The following is a 17,852-nucleotide window of genomic DNA, read 5'->3' on the forward strand; positions in this document are numbered from 1 at the left end:
TGGGTCTGCTGCCCCAAACCTGGCACCAGGAGCCATTGCATCTGCTTGGGCTCGGTCTCCAGAAAGAGCTGCATGGGGACGCAGGTTCCCTATGAGCAGGGCACAGGTTTTCCTCCAGAGCTGGTGCAGTGTGGAGGGGAGCTTGCAGAGAGGAATCTTGGGCTTCTGCAGCTGATTACCAAGCAAAGCTTTTCTCCCTAGCATTGGGTTGGAAATGTCTGAAAAGCCTCTGCAAGCAAGCAGTGGTCCCTCCTGAGAGCAAGTGCCAGCCGTATCTTCTTGGGTGCCCATGTGCTGCCTGTGCATGCCCAGTCACACATCACTGTGGCCAGCTCCGGGCTAAACCAAGTTCTGAGCATGACCCCATCTCACTATGGGAGAAGGATTGCATTATAAGAGGCAGCAATTACTTGATAGCTCCTTTCCCGAGTGCACACGTGATCTTCTTGGTCTTGTGTTATGATGATGTTTATTTGCTTCTTTTCTTTCTCTAACTTTTTTTTCTGAAAATATTTTTGGCCAGAGGCAGTGAACAGCAAGTATTTGGTCAGTGTCTTCATTCTGCCTTGTAACCTGTGTGGCTCGGTGTAAACCCAATGGTGTAGTCTTTCTAGGCACAGCTCCTATTTTGAGATTCCTGTTTTGAGACCCTTTCACCAGCACACCATGGTGGTGGCCACAGCAGTACCTACAAGCTTTTCTGAATCATATATACTTAATGCAAGGAGTAGAGGGCCACGGTAACAGCTCCAGGCTCTGACTTAGAGGATGTGAGTGAATACTATTAACAGTATTTACTATCATCTCCCACAGGGAGAAGGTAGTGGAGCAGACAGAAGTAGCTCATGGACCGTGCCCCATGAGGACCATTGGGTTTTGAATGAACTGAGCAAATCTTTTCTCTGAACAAATAGAAAACATGGTTGTCTCTTTGTGCCAGGAAATTCCCTGGGGCTGGTCCCCAGCCTCAGCAGAGGGAGCAGAGTGCCGCTCTGTAATGCCCGAACAGCCTCCGCTCCCTCCAGGAGGTGTTGGCATCACCCCTCTCCAGCCAGGTCCCTGCAGAGGTGGCTGCGTGCCAGCCCAAAACTCTTCCTTGTTCTGCTTCCCTGCACCCCGCCTGCTGTGGCCAAGGTGGAAGGAAGCCAAGCATGGTGCCCCCTTCCCACCAGCCACCGCTCATGACCGCAGCCAGACAGACACACGCACTGGTGGTCCTCGCTCCAGCGAGCCCTGCTTGCAGGCTGCTGCCCGCCGGGGCAGGGCACCTCTGCAGCCATCTGCTTTTCAGGCACAGCTGAGCTTGTCCCCACAGACGTGCTCGGAAGTAGGTGTTTGGTAAGGTGATAAACAGGCTACGGCAGTATGGGGTGCTGGTCTTCCCCTTCTGCTTTTCTTCACCCTGCTGCAAATCTCTGAGCCGTGTTGCTAACTGAGGTAGCTCATGCTGCGGTTTGGCTTGATCCTGCTGCTCCCTGGGGCCAGCTCCATCTGGGGGGCCAGAGCAGATCACTGTGTATTTTAGGCTCTCTGGGACAAGCAAGTCTCTTGTTTGCATTCCTGAGGGCCTGCAGGCATGATTTGAGGCTTTTTTTTTGGGGGACACTTAGAAGCAGCTGTGTGAGCATCACAGGTCATGTTTCCCAGCAAGGTCGGACTTCTGGGAGGGCTCAAGTGGATTTTCTGATGTCCCAGATGGTGGGAATGTCCATGGGACTGCTCCTCTCTGCTCCACTGCTGGGTTTTGTGGCTTTTGTAAGTACGTAAAACTTCTGTCTGTCCAATTTGGTGAGAATTTGCAATGAACCCAAAAGTTGTTGAGGGAGGGGATAGATGGACGTACACAAGCATATCCTCAAAAAGTATGACAGCAAAGTTCACATTGCTGTAGGAAACATGGTTAAAAATAGGCCCTGAATTCGTTCCCACAAATACTTTCAGGCTCAGAACTCTGGCAGAAGTTTTATTGAGGCTGTCCAGGCTGGAGCCCAGTGTGTTGCCCCACGCCCCTGCCTATCTGAGCCCTGTGGGTATAATTTAGTAGTGTGTTTTCTAATATTTGCGTGCTTCTTGTGAAGTTTCCCTCAGCATTTTTCAAGGGAAGAGTGAACATGTGTGCTGCCCTCTGCTACGAGATCCTGAAGTGTTGCACTTCCAAGGTGTCCTCCACAAGGAACGAAGCCTCAGCTCTTCTGTATCTGCTGATGAGAAATAACTTTGAGTTCACCAAAAGGAGAACATTTCTGAGAACACATCTTCAGGTCAGTGACTGGGGAAAAGCTAGAGAGCAGGACGCCTCAGGTTTAAGGAACAGATAGATCAATATAACTATGTCACCTCATATCTGCAGAGGATCTTGCCGTTGTTATATGGACAAAAATCCTCTTGATTTCCAGGCTTTGCCTAATTCCTGTTTCCAGGGCCCTTTAGGTAAAATACACTGCCATCAAGTACTCCAAGCAGTTGAGTTTTTAGAATCACAGACACAAAACACATCTCTGCCTCAGAGGCTAGCTGAGCAGAGGTGGAAAGGACAGCAAGAAGAGCTGCCTTTGAAGCAGGAGAAGGGATTTTCCTGGAGCTGTTTTTGCAGCATTGTTTTTTTTGAAGCAAATTTAGATGCCTAGTGGGACAGGTGAATACCATCTGGGTTGTAATGAATCACGAAAGAAGGTAATTACTGTACAAACAGGGATTTGTATTATAATTGTTATATTGTTAATTCTGTGAAAGTGCTGTTCAGCAAAGTAGTTTGGTCCTCTGGGGAGTATTTGTCCTGGGAGATGCAACTGCAAAGCCACAACAACCATTGCTTACATTGTGGGAAAGACATGATATTTTCCTGTGAGCAATTTGTGTAACTATGACAATAAAACTCCTCTATTAGGGTTTGTTTGAATAAAGCCCCTATCCTGTCCCAACAGATAATAATTGCAGTGAGCCAATTAATAGCAGATGTGGCACTCAGCGGTGGAACAAGATTTCAGGACTCCTTGCTCATCATTAACAACTTTGCAAACAGTGACAGGCCTATGAAGGTAAGTTGGAGATACTAAATCACATCATGTGCTATCAGCCAGTAATGCAAGACTGGGGACACGCTGAAGGAAATCATGTTTAAGCGTAAGGCTAATGTTTATAACTGTGATTTATAAGCTCATAGTGGGCTGTGTTTGCTCAGTAAACAAGCATTATGCCAACAGCAATAGGGCCAGCTGCAAAGACAGGTCATGCTCCATCCATGAGGCCTCATGCCAAGAGGAGGGAGCTCTGCAGTTCAGGTTATGCTTTGGAAATTGTGCTGCTTGCAAGGGTTTCTGAAGAGCTTTCCAAGAACTTCCAGCTTTGAGAGGGATGACAAGGGAGGCTCTGGTACTTCTGTTGCCTGAAGGTAATAATTAGCAGGAATTAATTTTAATTAATTGAGTGTCAGTAATATTAAGAAAGCACTCTTTCATGGAGATTAATGGTTGTAATTCTTTGGAAAATAATTGTCTGTCTTTGCACTAGAATTAACAGCTTCTACCCAACAATATATCATCACTGCAGCTTGCTCCATTGCAAGTAGTATGGCTGCCAAGGTAGGATAGAGGAAAATGGGAAGCGTTTTTCCAGTTCCGTGATTATCCTGTGACCTAAAGGTGGAATGGGAACACCTCAGTTAGGTATTGAATTGTGCTATAACAAATTTATAGTTGGATATACCTGGCAAAAACCTCAGTGTTGTTCTGTACACAGGTGATTATGAGTGTTTCACTGAGCCATACTTTGCTGCTCATATTTTACATCACGAGACCGTCATTATATCCAGTTTATGTACTTACGTAAGTGCAAGAGTACACGAGAGATTTCAATGCACTGGAGAGGATGCTGTGCACAGCCACAGAGAGAGCTAGGGAGCAGGAGCCCGAGGAGAGGGAACGTGAGCCAGGCTCATCATGGAGGAGAGAAATCTGAGGGGGGACCCAACTGCTGCTTTCCACTACTGAAAGGGAAGTTATGGAGACAAGGAGGTCAGGCTCTTCTCAGAGGTGTGGAGTGGCAGGACAAGAGGCAATGGGTACAAGTTGCTGCAAGGGAAATTCCAACTTAAAGAAAAAATTTATTTCCCCAGAACATGGTGCTGCCCTGGGGCAGGGCCCAGAAAGCAGGTGGAATTTCTGTCCTTGGTGATTATAAAACTTGACCAGACAAGCCTTGCTCTAACTCAATGACAGCCCTGCTCCAAGCAGGGGATCAGACTGTGTTTCTTTCTCTATTACATTCCTGTGGTGGGAAACTCTACAAATGCCTTTGGTACTTTAGGAATTGAAGAGTGACCACATCAGAGACTAACAAGCTGGATGTTGAATGACATGAAAAATACTTCAGATGTAGTTTACAGTCACATCTTGAGACATTGGCATGCACGGAGCACTTCTGTCTCGCTCTCACACCAGCTCCTCAGGATGCCAAAGTACCTGCCTCACTGTGGCACGGGAACAGCCAACTGGGCAACCGTGCATGACCAGGAGAGATTGGCCGTGTGAGTGCCCAGATTGAAATGCCTCCAATTGCATATGAAATACTGTACACTGTATGCCGTTTGAGTTCAATAAGTAAAAGCTAGTTAGTCTTATCTCCTGTGTCCTCGGCGTTTTCAAATTGGTAGTAAGTGGAGTGTTGGCTGAAAGGGTAGCGATGGTCTTTCTTTGGCAAAGCCTGGAATACTTTTTATTTCTGTATTTGCTTCTAATTAGATTTGTTTTGTGTCAGGCAACTGCTTTTCCTTCTGAAGTCAAAGATTTGACGAAGAGAATCCGTACAGTGCTTATGGCTACCGCTCAAATGAAAGAACATGAAAAGGATCCAGAAATGCTAATAGATTTACAGTATAGTTTAGCCAAGTCTTATGCAAGTACCCCAGAGCTCCGGAAAACATGGCTGGACAGTATGGCAAAGATACATGTGAAAAATGGAGACTTTTCCGAGGTAATTCATGTAATTAAAAACATACATAGTGCACAACAAGACAGATGTACAGATGACGTTTTAATTTTCCCTTTGTACTTTGCAGGCAGCCATGTGTTACGTTCATGTAGCAGCCCTCGTTGCAGAGTTTCTGCACAGGAAAAGTAAGTGTGTGCTGTTTGGGAGGCACGAGGCAGACAATGCAGTGATGGGTTTTGGGGGGATCAGAATCTTTTTAAAGACAAGTTTCTCTTGATTTAGTAAATGATATTTTAGAAACAAATTAAAAAGGAAAAAAAACCCACAGTGGATAAAGCTAGAAGATGGTGAGTATTTTTCAAGAAAGGAATCCAATTGTTCATACACAGGCATTTACTAGGCTGGCCAGGTCTGCTTAGGCATTCGTGTTGGCACATTGCTGAGTGAAATAAGAACTGACACATGTTTCGGTTTAAATGTTCAGTTGTATTTTACATTAGCAAATGCGCTCACAGGGGAAGCCCATGTTGAAAACTGGCTGTCACTGTGTTCATCAGAAGTATCACTATAGGCAGTACAGAAAACTATAGAATATAGCAGTCAAAATTCAGTCAAAAAATGAGAGTATAGCCTAACTATACAAATATGTAAAGAACAATCGGAAAAAAAGAGAGTGTTGTGGTTTGATGCAAAACAGGAAGGAAGGACAAACTCGTGTGTTCTCAAGTAACACCACTTTGCAGATTTTCTTTTAAATACCTGTTCCACAGTTGATATGTTGACCTCATTTCTCATTTCCACGTAAGAGAGTAATTGCTGAAATGGACACTTAATGTTTCAGAAAGTTAAAGCTGCATGAAAGCTGATTACATGTGCTGCCTTGGCTGGGAAGGTCTTAAGTGCCTTGCTCAGAGGGCTTGGAGTCTCTCCAAATTGTGTGCTTTGTGTAGGCTAAGTGGGAAAAATCAGGACTTGTTTTTCTGGTACATATAAACATTTCACGTGGCTGCAGAGGGGAGAGGACTGAAAGTTGGCAATTCTTTCTTTGTACCCTGGAGGCTGCTCACCACAACCAGTGGTAAAGAAGAACTTCTAAAAAAGAGGAGGAACAAATCCAAAGGAATATCAAGCGAATGCGTTGTGTTATCTCTGTCACCAGCACTCTTTACATATATGTAGGCTGGAAAGGGTTCAGTAAAGGCTGAACTACTCAGTTTTGGGGGACATAACTGTGCTTTCTGCTAGGAGTGTACAATCCTGTTCGCTTACCACCCAGCTCTCCAGCATCCAGCAATAGCTTTCTTGCATGTTCTGTGCAATTGTCCTTCTCTCCTGACTTTCAGTTGGTTGCAGCCAGTTAGGTTGGTCAAAGATGACTTCCAGATAGTACACTGGGAAATCTGTTGTGCTTGGTGTTGGTTATGTACTAGGAATGATTCCCATGGCAATTGGCTGGGGAGGTTCTGATGTGTTCAGTCTAATATAGAAAATCAGTAGCAAAAATGGGAGTGAGGTCCCCTGATACTTGTAGGATTTCACCATCAGCTAGACTGCTTCCCTAGCCCTTAAAGCATGATGCATTTGAGATATGTTATTCCACTAATCCATTTGCTTTTGTCTGCTACAGAACTCTTCCCCAGTGGATGCACTGCCTTCAGGAAAATCACTCCCAACATTGATGAAGAAGGTGCAATGAAAGAAGATGGTGGGATGATGGACGTACATTACAGTGAGGTGAGGTCCTGTAGTGTAGACTGATAGCTGATTAGGATTTAGTTTTAGACTTTGTTCGCGTGAGCTCTAACAAATGATAGTTGTGCGCTGGCATGTGTAAGGAAGACTGTTCTGCAGCAATTTCCCCAGAGAAATCTGGGTTGAAGGATTTTCTGTGTACAGTTCAGAGAGGTAAAACTGGTGTGAGTTCTTGGTTCCTTTGAAAGGCTTTTCTAGCACTGAGACTGAAAAAGCTACACCACAATCTTTGCCTGCCATGTTATGCAAATGCTGAATCTGCCAGCACAGGGCAGCACAGCACGGTATTTCCAAGGAGGGACAGAATGCAAGTCAAGCTCTGCTGAGTGAGAGGTCAGCTTAGGTTGCCCTTGAATTAGGGCCGTGCTGCAGGACACCATGTTAGAAGAACAATCCAGAAACCACAGCAGGGCACTGGGGAAGTGGTTAGATCCTCCCGTGAGTCACAAAGTCTCACAATTACTTCTGCACCATCCTGTACAACTGTGTTGGGTGGGTCATGTGGCTGAGCAAGGTGGCCCAGTTGCCCATTGCCCATTCATCAAGACTGGGCTTGAGGATCCTTAGCATCACATCCTACTGCTATTGCACACATATTCCTTGGACGAATTTCTTAGATGTATACCTCTGACTTCCAGTGCTGTCATCTCCATACCCTCCCAGAGTTTTGGCATTCTCCTGGGAAGGCAGCTAAATAACCAAGACATACTTGCTGGCTATTGTGCCAATGATTTATTAAGCATTAATGAACTTTTAAAAAATAACTTGCCCGTTGTTTTTTTTTTTTCCCAAAAAAAATTTAGAATACCTTTGGAAAGGCCAGGAACACACAGGGTTTAAGTTTATGTAACTGTGGCTACTTATACTGGGACCTGTTAAAGTATCTGAAGTTAAAATGTTTTTCTCTTCTAACTTTGACTGTTATTAACAATGCCCGTTTGGTTGCTCTCATAGGAAGTCCTGGTGGAGCTGCTGGAGCAATGTGTAGATGGCCTCTGGAAAGCAGAGCGTTATGAAACAATTTCTGAAGTTTCCAAACTGATCATTCCTATTTATGAAAAGCGGCGTGAATTTGAGGTAGGTATTTTGAACTAGTTTGCATATATCAGGTAATTTTCTAGATCACTAAGAAAAAAACAGGACGCTTTTTTATTTTTGAAGTTATGAGTTAATGAATCGGTGTCAGTAAAGCACACTCTGTGCTTCATTGTTGGTCATTAAACAAATTAGTGAAAGCAATGGTTTGGAGGGTAATTATTAAAGCTAAAGACATGGAAGACTCATATTTAGTGAATAATTCCCACCTTCCTTCCCCTAATATAAAGATGTCATCATACCATATGCTCATCAAAGCCAGATTCTTTTTGAGACTTGAGCATTTTAAGGGTTAAAAACAGAGTGAAAACTGTTCAAAGAAAGGACTAGATCTGCAGGTAATTCAGTGGCAAGTGGAGAGGAAGGAAGGAAGCTGTTACCAGCCTCCCCTGCCTTGCTCCTTCCCAACGCCTGCTGAGACCCATGCTTCGGTGAGACTGCTGAACTACGCTCCTCTTTCCCACCCGCTCCACATCAGGACAGCATCCAACTATAAAACTGAAGCTAGGGGAAGCCTTGATTTATTTTTTCATCATAAAGCTGTTTTTAATGAAAAAAGAAGTTCTGGGTAAAATAGTGCAAGCTGCTCTACCCGTAAAGGCTCAGTCAGGGAACATGCTGAGACAGTAGGCTCAACCTTCTCTCTAAGCGTAGTGACGTTATCGTGGTCTGCAGTACCTTTCAGACCTGATGCTAAGCATGTGCATAAGACTGAGGTTTTTCAAAGAAAACTGTGTGTGTTCAACCTCTTTAGAAATTCAAGTTTGAATTCTCCAAAGGATTGTGTTCAAATCTCTCAGTAAGTTTCAGTGTTAGCTAGAATTTCCTGCTTGCAAAGTTCTGCTTTAATGATGTCAAGATTTGATTTCCAGAAACTTACTCAGCTGTACAGAACGCTTCATGGAGCATACGCTAAGATATTGGAAGTAATGCATACAAGGAAGAGGCTTCTTGGAACCTTTTTCAGAGTGGCCTTTTATGGACAAGTAAGTATATACACCAGCTCACCAGCTACCCCTCACCAGGCATCCTGGCCCCTAAAGCTGCTGCTCTGTCAGATGTGAAGCTGAAAAGCGTGCTAGCTCCTCTGGTGCAGCCACTGATGCGTCTATGTGAACGTTTCGGTATTGCACCCTTGAAGTGAGGGTTTGTGTCTATCTCTCCAGGAGCACTTGATATATTATAAAGTTTATGATTCTGCTGGTGGGCTTTTCATAAAACAACTCAGCAGTTAGGAAATGGCTTAGTGGGTTCAGAAAACACCAGGGGGGGTTGTAATTATAGTTATTATAAGTTACACAAACACAATTTAATGTGTATAGTATATAACCAGTAACAGTATATAACCATAGTATATAAACAGTAGTCGTAACAGATATTTTCTTCTACAGACAATTGCTGCTCCCTTCTAGATATTAGTAGAGTAAAAGGTTATGGGAGAAGCTAGAGACAAAGTATATATCAGTGTTGGTTACGTACATGTCTGCAGTTGGTAGAGGTAGATAGTATTTTTTGTTAGCTGAGGTAGCTGGAAAAATGGACAAGATCTGCGGCTCAGAGTCCCAAGAAGGAACATGATCTTATCGTATCTGGTGCAGTCTTCTGAGCCTGAAAGCAGCTGTGTTTTGTTTTGTTTTTTTTCTCTAGCTATAGCAGTTAATCTCATAAAGTGTGTTACCTCTCATCTCCCTTGTGTCTCTGAACTATCTGCTTGTGGATCCATAACCATGGGTGAGATGCAGGACCCCGCTTTAGAAAATGCTATGTAAATTATATTAGCCCTGCCTTTCCTCGTTCCTTCTTTTAGAGAAGATGATGAATACCCCTGAAACTGCCTTGGGTTTGTACCTTTGAACACCGCTGTCATTACACACAAAACACACTGGAGCATTGACTTTTGCTGCAGCAAACATACATTTTATTTTTGTCCTCATCTTATGTTCAACTTTGGATCCATAATAAGTAAATAAGGTTAGCAATAGATAAAAGGAAACAACTGCTAGCTTAGTTTTCTAGAAGCTGTAGAAATAACTGGATCAGCCCCTAAAATTAAGCTATGTAATCTATCATCCTGATAACCAATACTTGATCCAGTTTTGCACTTTAAAGCTTTGCTGGCTTTGTATGCCATCTACACAGAGATAGTTTTAACAGTCTGTCACAACTTCTGACTGGAACAGCTCCCCTAAGCATGAAGCTTTCATGCTGTTTCCCTTGCAGGGAGGACTGGTGATGCAGGCACGACCTTTGACGCAGTTTTGTCTCTGTTTACAGCAAACACACCAAGTTCCACTTTCCTGAATACAAGAGGCATCAAAGCAGAGGAAACCCATTTCTTTCTTTATTGCTTGAAGTCCCTTTCAGCCTACACAAAATCCTTCTCTTCAGACTGTTCTTGTGGCTCTGCTATAAAGGGTTCCTCAACTTATGTGTCTTTCTGCTCCTTCTCTATGCCTTGTTTTTGTGGTTTTTCTCCTTCTTGCCTCTTTCCAACCTTCCAAAAAGTCAACTGCTGGCCAAACCCATCTTCCACATTGTTTAGATTTCTCACTGGTCATACTCAAGCCTTTGTGTTCAGCAATGACATGTTTGTGTTGGTTAAGGAATTTTATTATTTTTAACGCAATTTTTGAAGGAACCTATTAAACAGGCCAAGTTCAGTGAGACTTTATGGCAGCCATACTTTGCATAAACATTCTTGACTTTGTGAAATGTTAGTAGAAATGTGCTTTCAAAGTAGCAAATCTAAACAAAGTTTTCCAAGTGAAGAAACCCAGCTATTCCTCACTGCTTGTTTGTGATTAATGCTAGACGTTCTTTGAAGAAGAAGACGGGAAGGAATACATCTATAAAGAACCCAAGCTGACAGGCCTCTCAGAGATCTCCTTCAGACTTCTTAAACTTTATGGAGAAAAATTTGGGTCGGAGACTGTAAAGATTATCCAGGATTCTAACAAGGTAGAGTTAAACTGCATGAACAAGCTACTGAAATGCTATTAGCAGTGAACATCAGGGCCACATACTAGAGAATGCACTGATGGACAAAAATATCGATTGTATTCTAATGCTGGTCAGGGCTCGGGACTGCACTGCTCTAAGCACTGTGCAAATGGAGCACAGAAGGATGAGCTTTGCTCTGTGGAGCTGAAGATGGGAGATCTTCTGCCAGTAGGAATGGAGGAGCGACCCTCATACCAGCACCTTGTTTCCAAATGCCCCTCACATCCTCATGATCCTGTGTGGACACGTTGCACAGCTTGACAACTTTTGGTGCTGATCTGTCTCCCAGGTGGAAGTAAATTAATTGAGAACTGTGAATGGGAATTTACGATCTGCATCTCACTGAGCCCTGTTGTTGGGAGGCGTTAGGAGCCAGCACAGTGGAGCAGATGATTGGAAGCGGAGTTACTTGTTGTTGCTTTGACACTGCAAGTCTAAAAGAAAATCTTTTGGGGCCTTGCAGCCATAGCTCCTTCCTTTTCCTATGGAGTACCCATTTATGCTCTCTGCAAAGGCTGTTCACACCCTTTGGTTGCAACCATGGATATGTCTGGGTTACCAAAGACAATGCTAGTGATCCCAAAGCTTGCTTTGTGCAAGCCTGCAGATTTGCATGCCACAGCACAGTGCTGTATGAGCACTAGTTCATAGCCTGGAAGCAATATGATCGTATTAGGACTAAGTAGCCCAAGCATGTGCTGCATTGATGGATGAGGTGATGTGGCTACCTGTTCCAGATGCAGCTGGTTTAGCACCAGATGAGGGATTTCTTGTGCTACACCTCCTTGTCTTGTGTATCTGCTAGTGCATGGTCTAGACATCACAGCTGAGGTCAAAGAGAGTGTTTGTTGTGTCATTCACCTGCATGCAATGGGGCTGGGTCAGCAGGGTATCAGTTTAAATCAGATCCTAGTAGATAAATTAACCAATTATAAGTTAAAGTTATTAACCTTTGTTCTTCTAGTGATTAGCGCTCTTATTTCACAGGTCAACGTTAAAGACCTTGATCCTAAGTATGCCCATATTCAAGTCACTTATGTGAAGCCTTATTTTGAAGACAAAGAAATCTCTGAAAGGAAAACTGAATTTGAAAGAAATCATAACATCAATAGATTTGTATTTGAAACTCCTTACACTTTATCTGGAAAAAAGCATGGCAATGTGGAAGAACAGTGTAAAAAAAGGACCATTCTAACTAGTAAGTACAAGCATCTGAACATGAGACAGTATGTTATCACCAACTATTTTTAGACTATTTTAGCTCATGAAAATATCCTAAAAGAGTCAGAAATTCTCTCAGCTAATTAATCAGAATTGTGATTGGTTCAGTATTCTGGTTGGGAGGGGGAATTTACCTTCTATTTCTATGTACAAATTTTTACAAATTACTAAATTGTGCTGGTAAATTATAGCCTTGTTCAGGATTTCGCACACATGGAGTAAAACCTTGAGGGCGAGGATATACTTGTATATGTTTTATGAAGAGTACTCCTATTTGCTGCATTACTTTTCAATCTATAAAATTCCTTTGCTGTTTCTGCTAGCTTTGAACTCCTTTCCATACGTAAAGAAGAGAATTCCAGTCAATTATGAACATCAGGTTAATTTAAAACCAATTGATGTCGCTACTGATGAAATAAAAGACAAGACAGCAGAGCTGCAGAAACTCTGCTCTGCGGGTGATGTTGACATGATCCAGCTGCAACTGAAATTACAGGGCTGTGTTTCTGTGCAGGTAAGGCTTGATGTCCGTTGAAAATTACATTTATGTACATGTCTCAGGGTGAGTCATCTTTTCACAACACATTTACTTTCCAGAAATCATTAACTACCTCGTTTGCAGCACTGCAGCCACCAACCTGCCAGCACAGCTTGCCCTGCCGCATACAGTGGTACATTAGCGGGTGGCTCATGGTTAATAAGCATTTTGTCCAGTGGTGTTTACAGTGTCAAGTCTAAGTGTAATTGCACATTAGTTGGCCATGGGTGAATGCTGAAATATACTTAACTCTTGAAGATTATACTGTAAGTATCAGGCACAAATAGCCTTTTTGTGAGCCTGACTTCTCAAGCTGGATAAATGACCTTAAGACTCAGACCGAACGGAAATAAGAGGAAAGTATGAGGAAACAGATCGCATCTCTCTCTTTATCTCGATTCCGTTTATGTTTTGGTCTTAAAGAACCTAGATAGAAAAACTAATGCTCGACTTTTGAAATTTCAGGTGCCTCCGGTGACATTAGTAATGCAGAGTTGGTGGCATTCAAATAATATGCTAATGTTGGGTTGTGGGTTCTTTTAAAATCTGTTATTCTCTTCACAACTGCCTTTAGCAACTCAACAGAAGTTCTAGCATAAATGATTTCTCACTTCTTTGGTTCTAGGTTAATGCTGGTCCCTTGGCCTATGCTAGAGCTTTCCTAAGTGACAGCCAGTCCAGCAAATACCCTACTAAGAAGGTGAATGAGTTAAAAGAAATGTTCAGGTACGATTTCTAATGTAATAAAAACTAGCCAGCTGGCTGGAACACAGTACTTGCTTTGCTTATCTTTTTGTCTGTCTCCAGAATCAGCAGATGCTGAATACTTAGATGTGCCTTATAAAGATCCAGGTCTTATGGGGTTGTGGGTGCTCAGACATACGAAAAAAGCCGATGTAACTATATATGTCAAGAGTTCCCAAGCTCAGGGCTGTGATCTCCACGGGGAGATCTGCCTGAATGCCCGCTTCAAAAATTTGTGTGGGTATTTGAGATTATCATGTGAAGAAAGTATGTTTAAAAACCAGAGGTCTGACAGTCTTGTGTTCGGGGATCCTTCACATTGTTCATTGTTTCTCAGTCTTTCCAAAGGGTTTTTTTTACTAGATAACGATGAACTTGAAATATTTTAAAGCAAATTCCTTCCCAGTTTATGGAGGACCATTGTTCTTGTTTCTGTTGCTAATTTTTGAAAATATGTGACTTGCACAGTCGTTTTTCTAACTCCTGTCCCTTAGGGTAGGTGTTACCTCCCACTTGAAAGCGTCCCCCAAGATGTAATCAGGCAGCTCCTGCTTCACCTCAGGATGATGAGCCTTTGCCACGCTATTTTCTGGACCTCTCAGGAGCAACCAGTTGCCCACCAGCTCCTGCATTCATGACTGGGTACTGGTGACTCCCATTTGACCCATCGGTCACTGTATGGAGAAGGCAGCGTTTGGGCCAATCCTCTTTTCCTTCAGTGTATTGAGTAACCTAGCAAACCATGGAACAAATAAGGGAACAATCCCTGCAAACCTGCCGCACATGGATGCAGAACAGAGGGAAAGCGGTTTTACTTTCCAGCCTTGCAGTGCAGCCAGAAGGACAAACACAATCTCTATTTCATGCAAAAAATACCAGAAAATCCCAGTCATGCTTTATTTTCATTGTAGTATATAAAAAAGGAGAAAAAAATATACGTGTGAAATGAAGCAAAGAAAATGAGTAACAGTAACCAAGAAAATAATATTACAGCTCCCCATGATCTAAATTTCTCTCTGGAGGGTGTGTCTGCTGTTAGCAACTTGACCTCTCAAGCACATGTGCTGCATCGCATACATCCAGATCTGTCAAGCCCTCTGTGATTGATTACCCCTCTGTGCTTCACCATGGCCTCCCTCTGTTTTGTGACCCTATGTGTGACTGGTTGGGCTTCTCTGGGATCTGCAAGCTGTGTGTGATCCTACAGGTTGGGGTGAAGGTGCGAGACCACTGTGTTGCACTGTAGGTCCGTGTGTCCCACCTACTGAGGATCCCAGCTCGAAGGAGCTCCAGCAGAAAGCCCAATACCTGTGTTGCAGTCTCTCCCCATTCCCTGATCCACTGTGCCAGGGATGCTCCTAGAATGTGACTTGTCCCAAACATTGGAGAAAAGGGGGGAAAAAAATGAAATTTGCCTGTGTGTTTGGTTGTTTGCTTTGCTAGAAGACTGGGCTATTGTAATGCCCAAAGTTTGTTCCTTTCCTCTCCAGGAAGTTTATACAAGCCTGTGGGATTGCTCTGGAGCTCAACGAGCGACTCATTAAGGAGGATCAAGTGGAATACCATGAGGGGCTAAAATCAAACTTTCGGGATATGGTGAAAGAGCTTTCTGATATCATCCATGAACAGGCACGTACTGCATGTCAGGAACCCACAGAGGTGGTCCTCTGTGCTTGAAAACTAGCTAATGCTGAAACTGACTGAAAACTAATTGAAAACTTGATCAGTCTTCATGTTATTTATCTAAATAGAAAAGGCGAGTAACTGAACCTGAAAAGTAAACGATACACTTGGTGGATTCCTAAAACTGGTTTCTGTTGATTGAAAGTCTCAGCCTGGTGTTGGTGTACCGTGTGCATCAGGGTGGAGTCTTCGTTGACACATACCATTAGTTTCCTGGCTGCCATGGTCATCAAAAATCCTGTGCCATGTTTTTCATTGTGTTTTCTAAGAATCCCATGATAAGTCACAGGTCCAAATCCTCTAGCAAAATTTCCATTTCCTCAGTTATATCCAGCTTAAGTTCCTTTTTTTCTCAATTTATTTTTCATTAAAGGATGTTTTCTTTTAATTTTGGCCTAATGCCAACATGCTATTTATATGCACCGTTAAAAAAATTGTGCTAATTTATCTGACCTATGTTTTAATGTTTTCTTGGATCTTTCTAGGAAAACACATTTGAGTAGTAGCATCAGAGGTGAGAGATTCAAAGCACAGTTGCACTGCTACCTAGTATCATGCTGTGAAATTAGATGACAACTGGCTTTCTGAAGTAATCTCCATACCTCTGCTCTTTAATTTTGTCTTCATTATGACAAAAGAAAGCTCATTGTAAATCTGTGGTATCAAGCACATAAAATGAACAGTACAGACTGCATTATGATTCATAGTACTTGAAATTTAGAGGAATGTTTTCAGAATCTCCCAGTTACTCAACATACAGTCCATGTGTGACTTAATTAAAAATGCAACATTTTAAGTCACTAAAAATACATAGGCAAATTCCACAATAAGTTGAGCAGTCGTTCAAACTAATGCAAAAATGTGCAAGTGGCAAAATAATACAACTGTACCAGGCTGCTCTTTGTAAGTTAGGTTTATTTACAAAAAAACTAAGACTTATGGAAATCAGAGTCTTGTAATGGAAGAGTACAATGTTATGGAAGAGTCTCATGATGAGGCTTAATTTTGATGTAGGAGTGAAAGGGAGGATCCGTTTGAGAATAAGCGACCTTTGCATCCCCCTTGCTTTTGTTACATTTCTCTGCTATTCTGCTTATGACCACCATTTTCTTAGCGTGCAAACTACTAATTTTGCACATTCAGCACACTCATTTTTTTTCACGTACATTACCTACCATGTATACTCCACTACTGAACTTTGCTCAGAGATGTTCATTTGTAGGAGTTGCCACCTGCTTACTCTAAGCTGTTTGCAAGTAAACCTTTCCAGGACATTTCATTTGCATGCAGCTGCTGGAACTTTTGTGGTTTCTGAATTCTACAATAGTCAAATCAAAACCAAATCACTCAGTTCTGCACCGTCGCAGTACAATAGTTAAGATTATCTTAGAATAATGAACCATTGTTAAAACACACTCCTTATTATCTTGATAGATTTACAAATCCACTGTCTTGTTATCTTTGGTTAATGGGCAAAATTTTACAGCAACTGAAATGTCAAAGTGAAGGGCTCACTGGGAAGGTTACACTTTTCACTTTCTTCTTGTGTTAGATCAAAAGGCATCTTAAAAGATCCCGTTTACAAGCACTGTTCTTTATGGTTGTAGAACATTATGTAGGTAACTGCTGACTTGAACTTTGTATTGCCATCAAATGACCTAAGTATCTAATAAATTAAACTTAATGGAACATGTTTTCCTGTTCTGCAAAATTACTCAGTTAAACATGAAAAGTATTTTACATTAATTTAGGGTTCTCACTGCAAATAACATATGCTTTTCTAACTCTTGTCAGTGCCCCAAAACAACACATGCAGTGCACTTAGTTTGAGATGGCAGGGCAGATGGGCAACTCACTGAGTCAACCTGTGATCTATCTACAGATCTTTTAAGTTAGGGAAATGTAAACATAAAAAATTGATAAACTGCAGCTGGAGAGGTACAGGAAGCCTTGGAGAGTGGCAGAAAACTGGATGTCCAGAAACTGTTTATGATGGCCAGCGATCTCAGTTTCACTAATATGAATTCAGGCTAACTAACTTGTTGACTGGTGAACCACAAGGTGAAAAACAAATACACAGCGAGCTCTCGAGCAGCTCTACCAGTCCAGTTAGATCCTGTGCTGTAAAAACATCCTTCAGATTTTAAAGTACAAAATCTTGCCACATGGCACAGATGTAGCAAGAGTTTGCTGTATTTAGCTGCACGTACTCCCCGTGCTTACCAAAAAAAAACTATTAGAATTCTGTTACTGCTAAGATACAATAAAAAATTGCTATACTGAGAATTGTTTCTTTCCTATACTGGATAATTGTAATTAAAAATGATCCAGTAATACAGAGAACAGTGTCTATATGAATGCTACAGAAATTGCTAAGTTACTCTTCTTTCTCATTTCTTTGTTATGCTGCCTTTGCGAAACAGCTTTGAAGACAAGGTTGGATATCTCTTTTGCATACTTTTTAAACAGCTTGATTATAATGATGAACTGAAATTTCTACTGAATTTGTGATTATTTTGTTTTGTCTAGATCTACCATGAAGATACAATGCATTCGCCATGGATGCATGACTCCCTACATGTCTTCTGTGCGATCAGCGGAACATCTGGTGACAGAAGTTACTGTTCACTCAGACCCACTGCTGAAATATAAACATATCAGTCATATTTTACAGAGCTTTCTCAGGAATACTTGGAACTGTACAAAGGATGTTTAAAAAAATCCATGATGAGCAGAGATTCAAATGTGGTTTTTTTCCCAAAAGTTGCTATGCTTTCAAACAGGGTGCTTGCTTTTTTGCTGAGCAACATTGAAAGTGCCTGGACATTGCACCACTGTGCTTATTTTCTACTATTTTTTTTTTTAAGCTAAATGTATAACAGGACATGGA

At 42.2% G+C, this 17,852-nt stretch overlaps 1 protein-coding gene across 1 annotated transcript in view; it reads left to right on the forward strand.

Annotated features, from left to right (window-relative positions):
- LOC104157033 (dedicator of cytokinesis protein 11-like) overlaps positions 1-17,631 on the forward strand; it is a gene marked incomplete at its 5' end in the record, with an annotated part of 30,966 nt that extends 13,335 nt beyond the window's left edge. The window contains 13 exons of the mRNA XM_009698473.1: positions 2,079-2,261; positions 2,925-3,038; positions 4,756-4,971; positions 5,057-5,114; positions 6,557-6,663; positions 7,636-7,758; positions 8,649-8,762; positions 10,588-10,734; positions 11,764-11,974; positions 12,321-12,511; positions 13,161-13,261; positions 14,770-14,908; positions 17,492-17,631. Of these exons, the coding sequence (XP_009696775.1) occupies positions 2,079-2,261; positions 2,925-3,038; positions 4,756-4,971; positions 5,057-5,114; positions 6,557-6,663; positions 7,636-7,758; positions 8,649-8,762; positions 10,588-10,734; positions 11,764-11,974; positions 12,321-12,511; positions 13,161-13,261; positions 14,770-14,908; positions 17,492-17,614 (1,827 nt within the window). The remainder of the gene's footprint in view (positions 1-2,078; positions 2,262-2,924; positions 3,039-4,755; positions 4,972-5,056; positions 5,115-6,556; positions 6,664-7,635; positions 7,759-8,648; positions 8,763-10,587; positions 10,735-11,763; positions 11,975-12,320; positions 12,512-13,160; positions 13,262-14,769; positions 14,909-17,491) is intronic.
- Positions 17,632-17,852: the final 221 nt, after the last annotated feature.

The sequence above is a fragment of the Cariama cristata genome, unplaced genomic scaffold (genome assembly GCF_000690535.1).
Source record: "Cariama cristata isolate BGI_N322 unplaced genomic scaffold, ASM69053v1 scaffold45684, whole genome shotgun sequence".
NCBI lineage: Eukaryota > Metazoa > Chordata > Aves > Cariamiformes > Cariamidae > Cariama > Cariama cristata.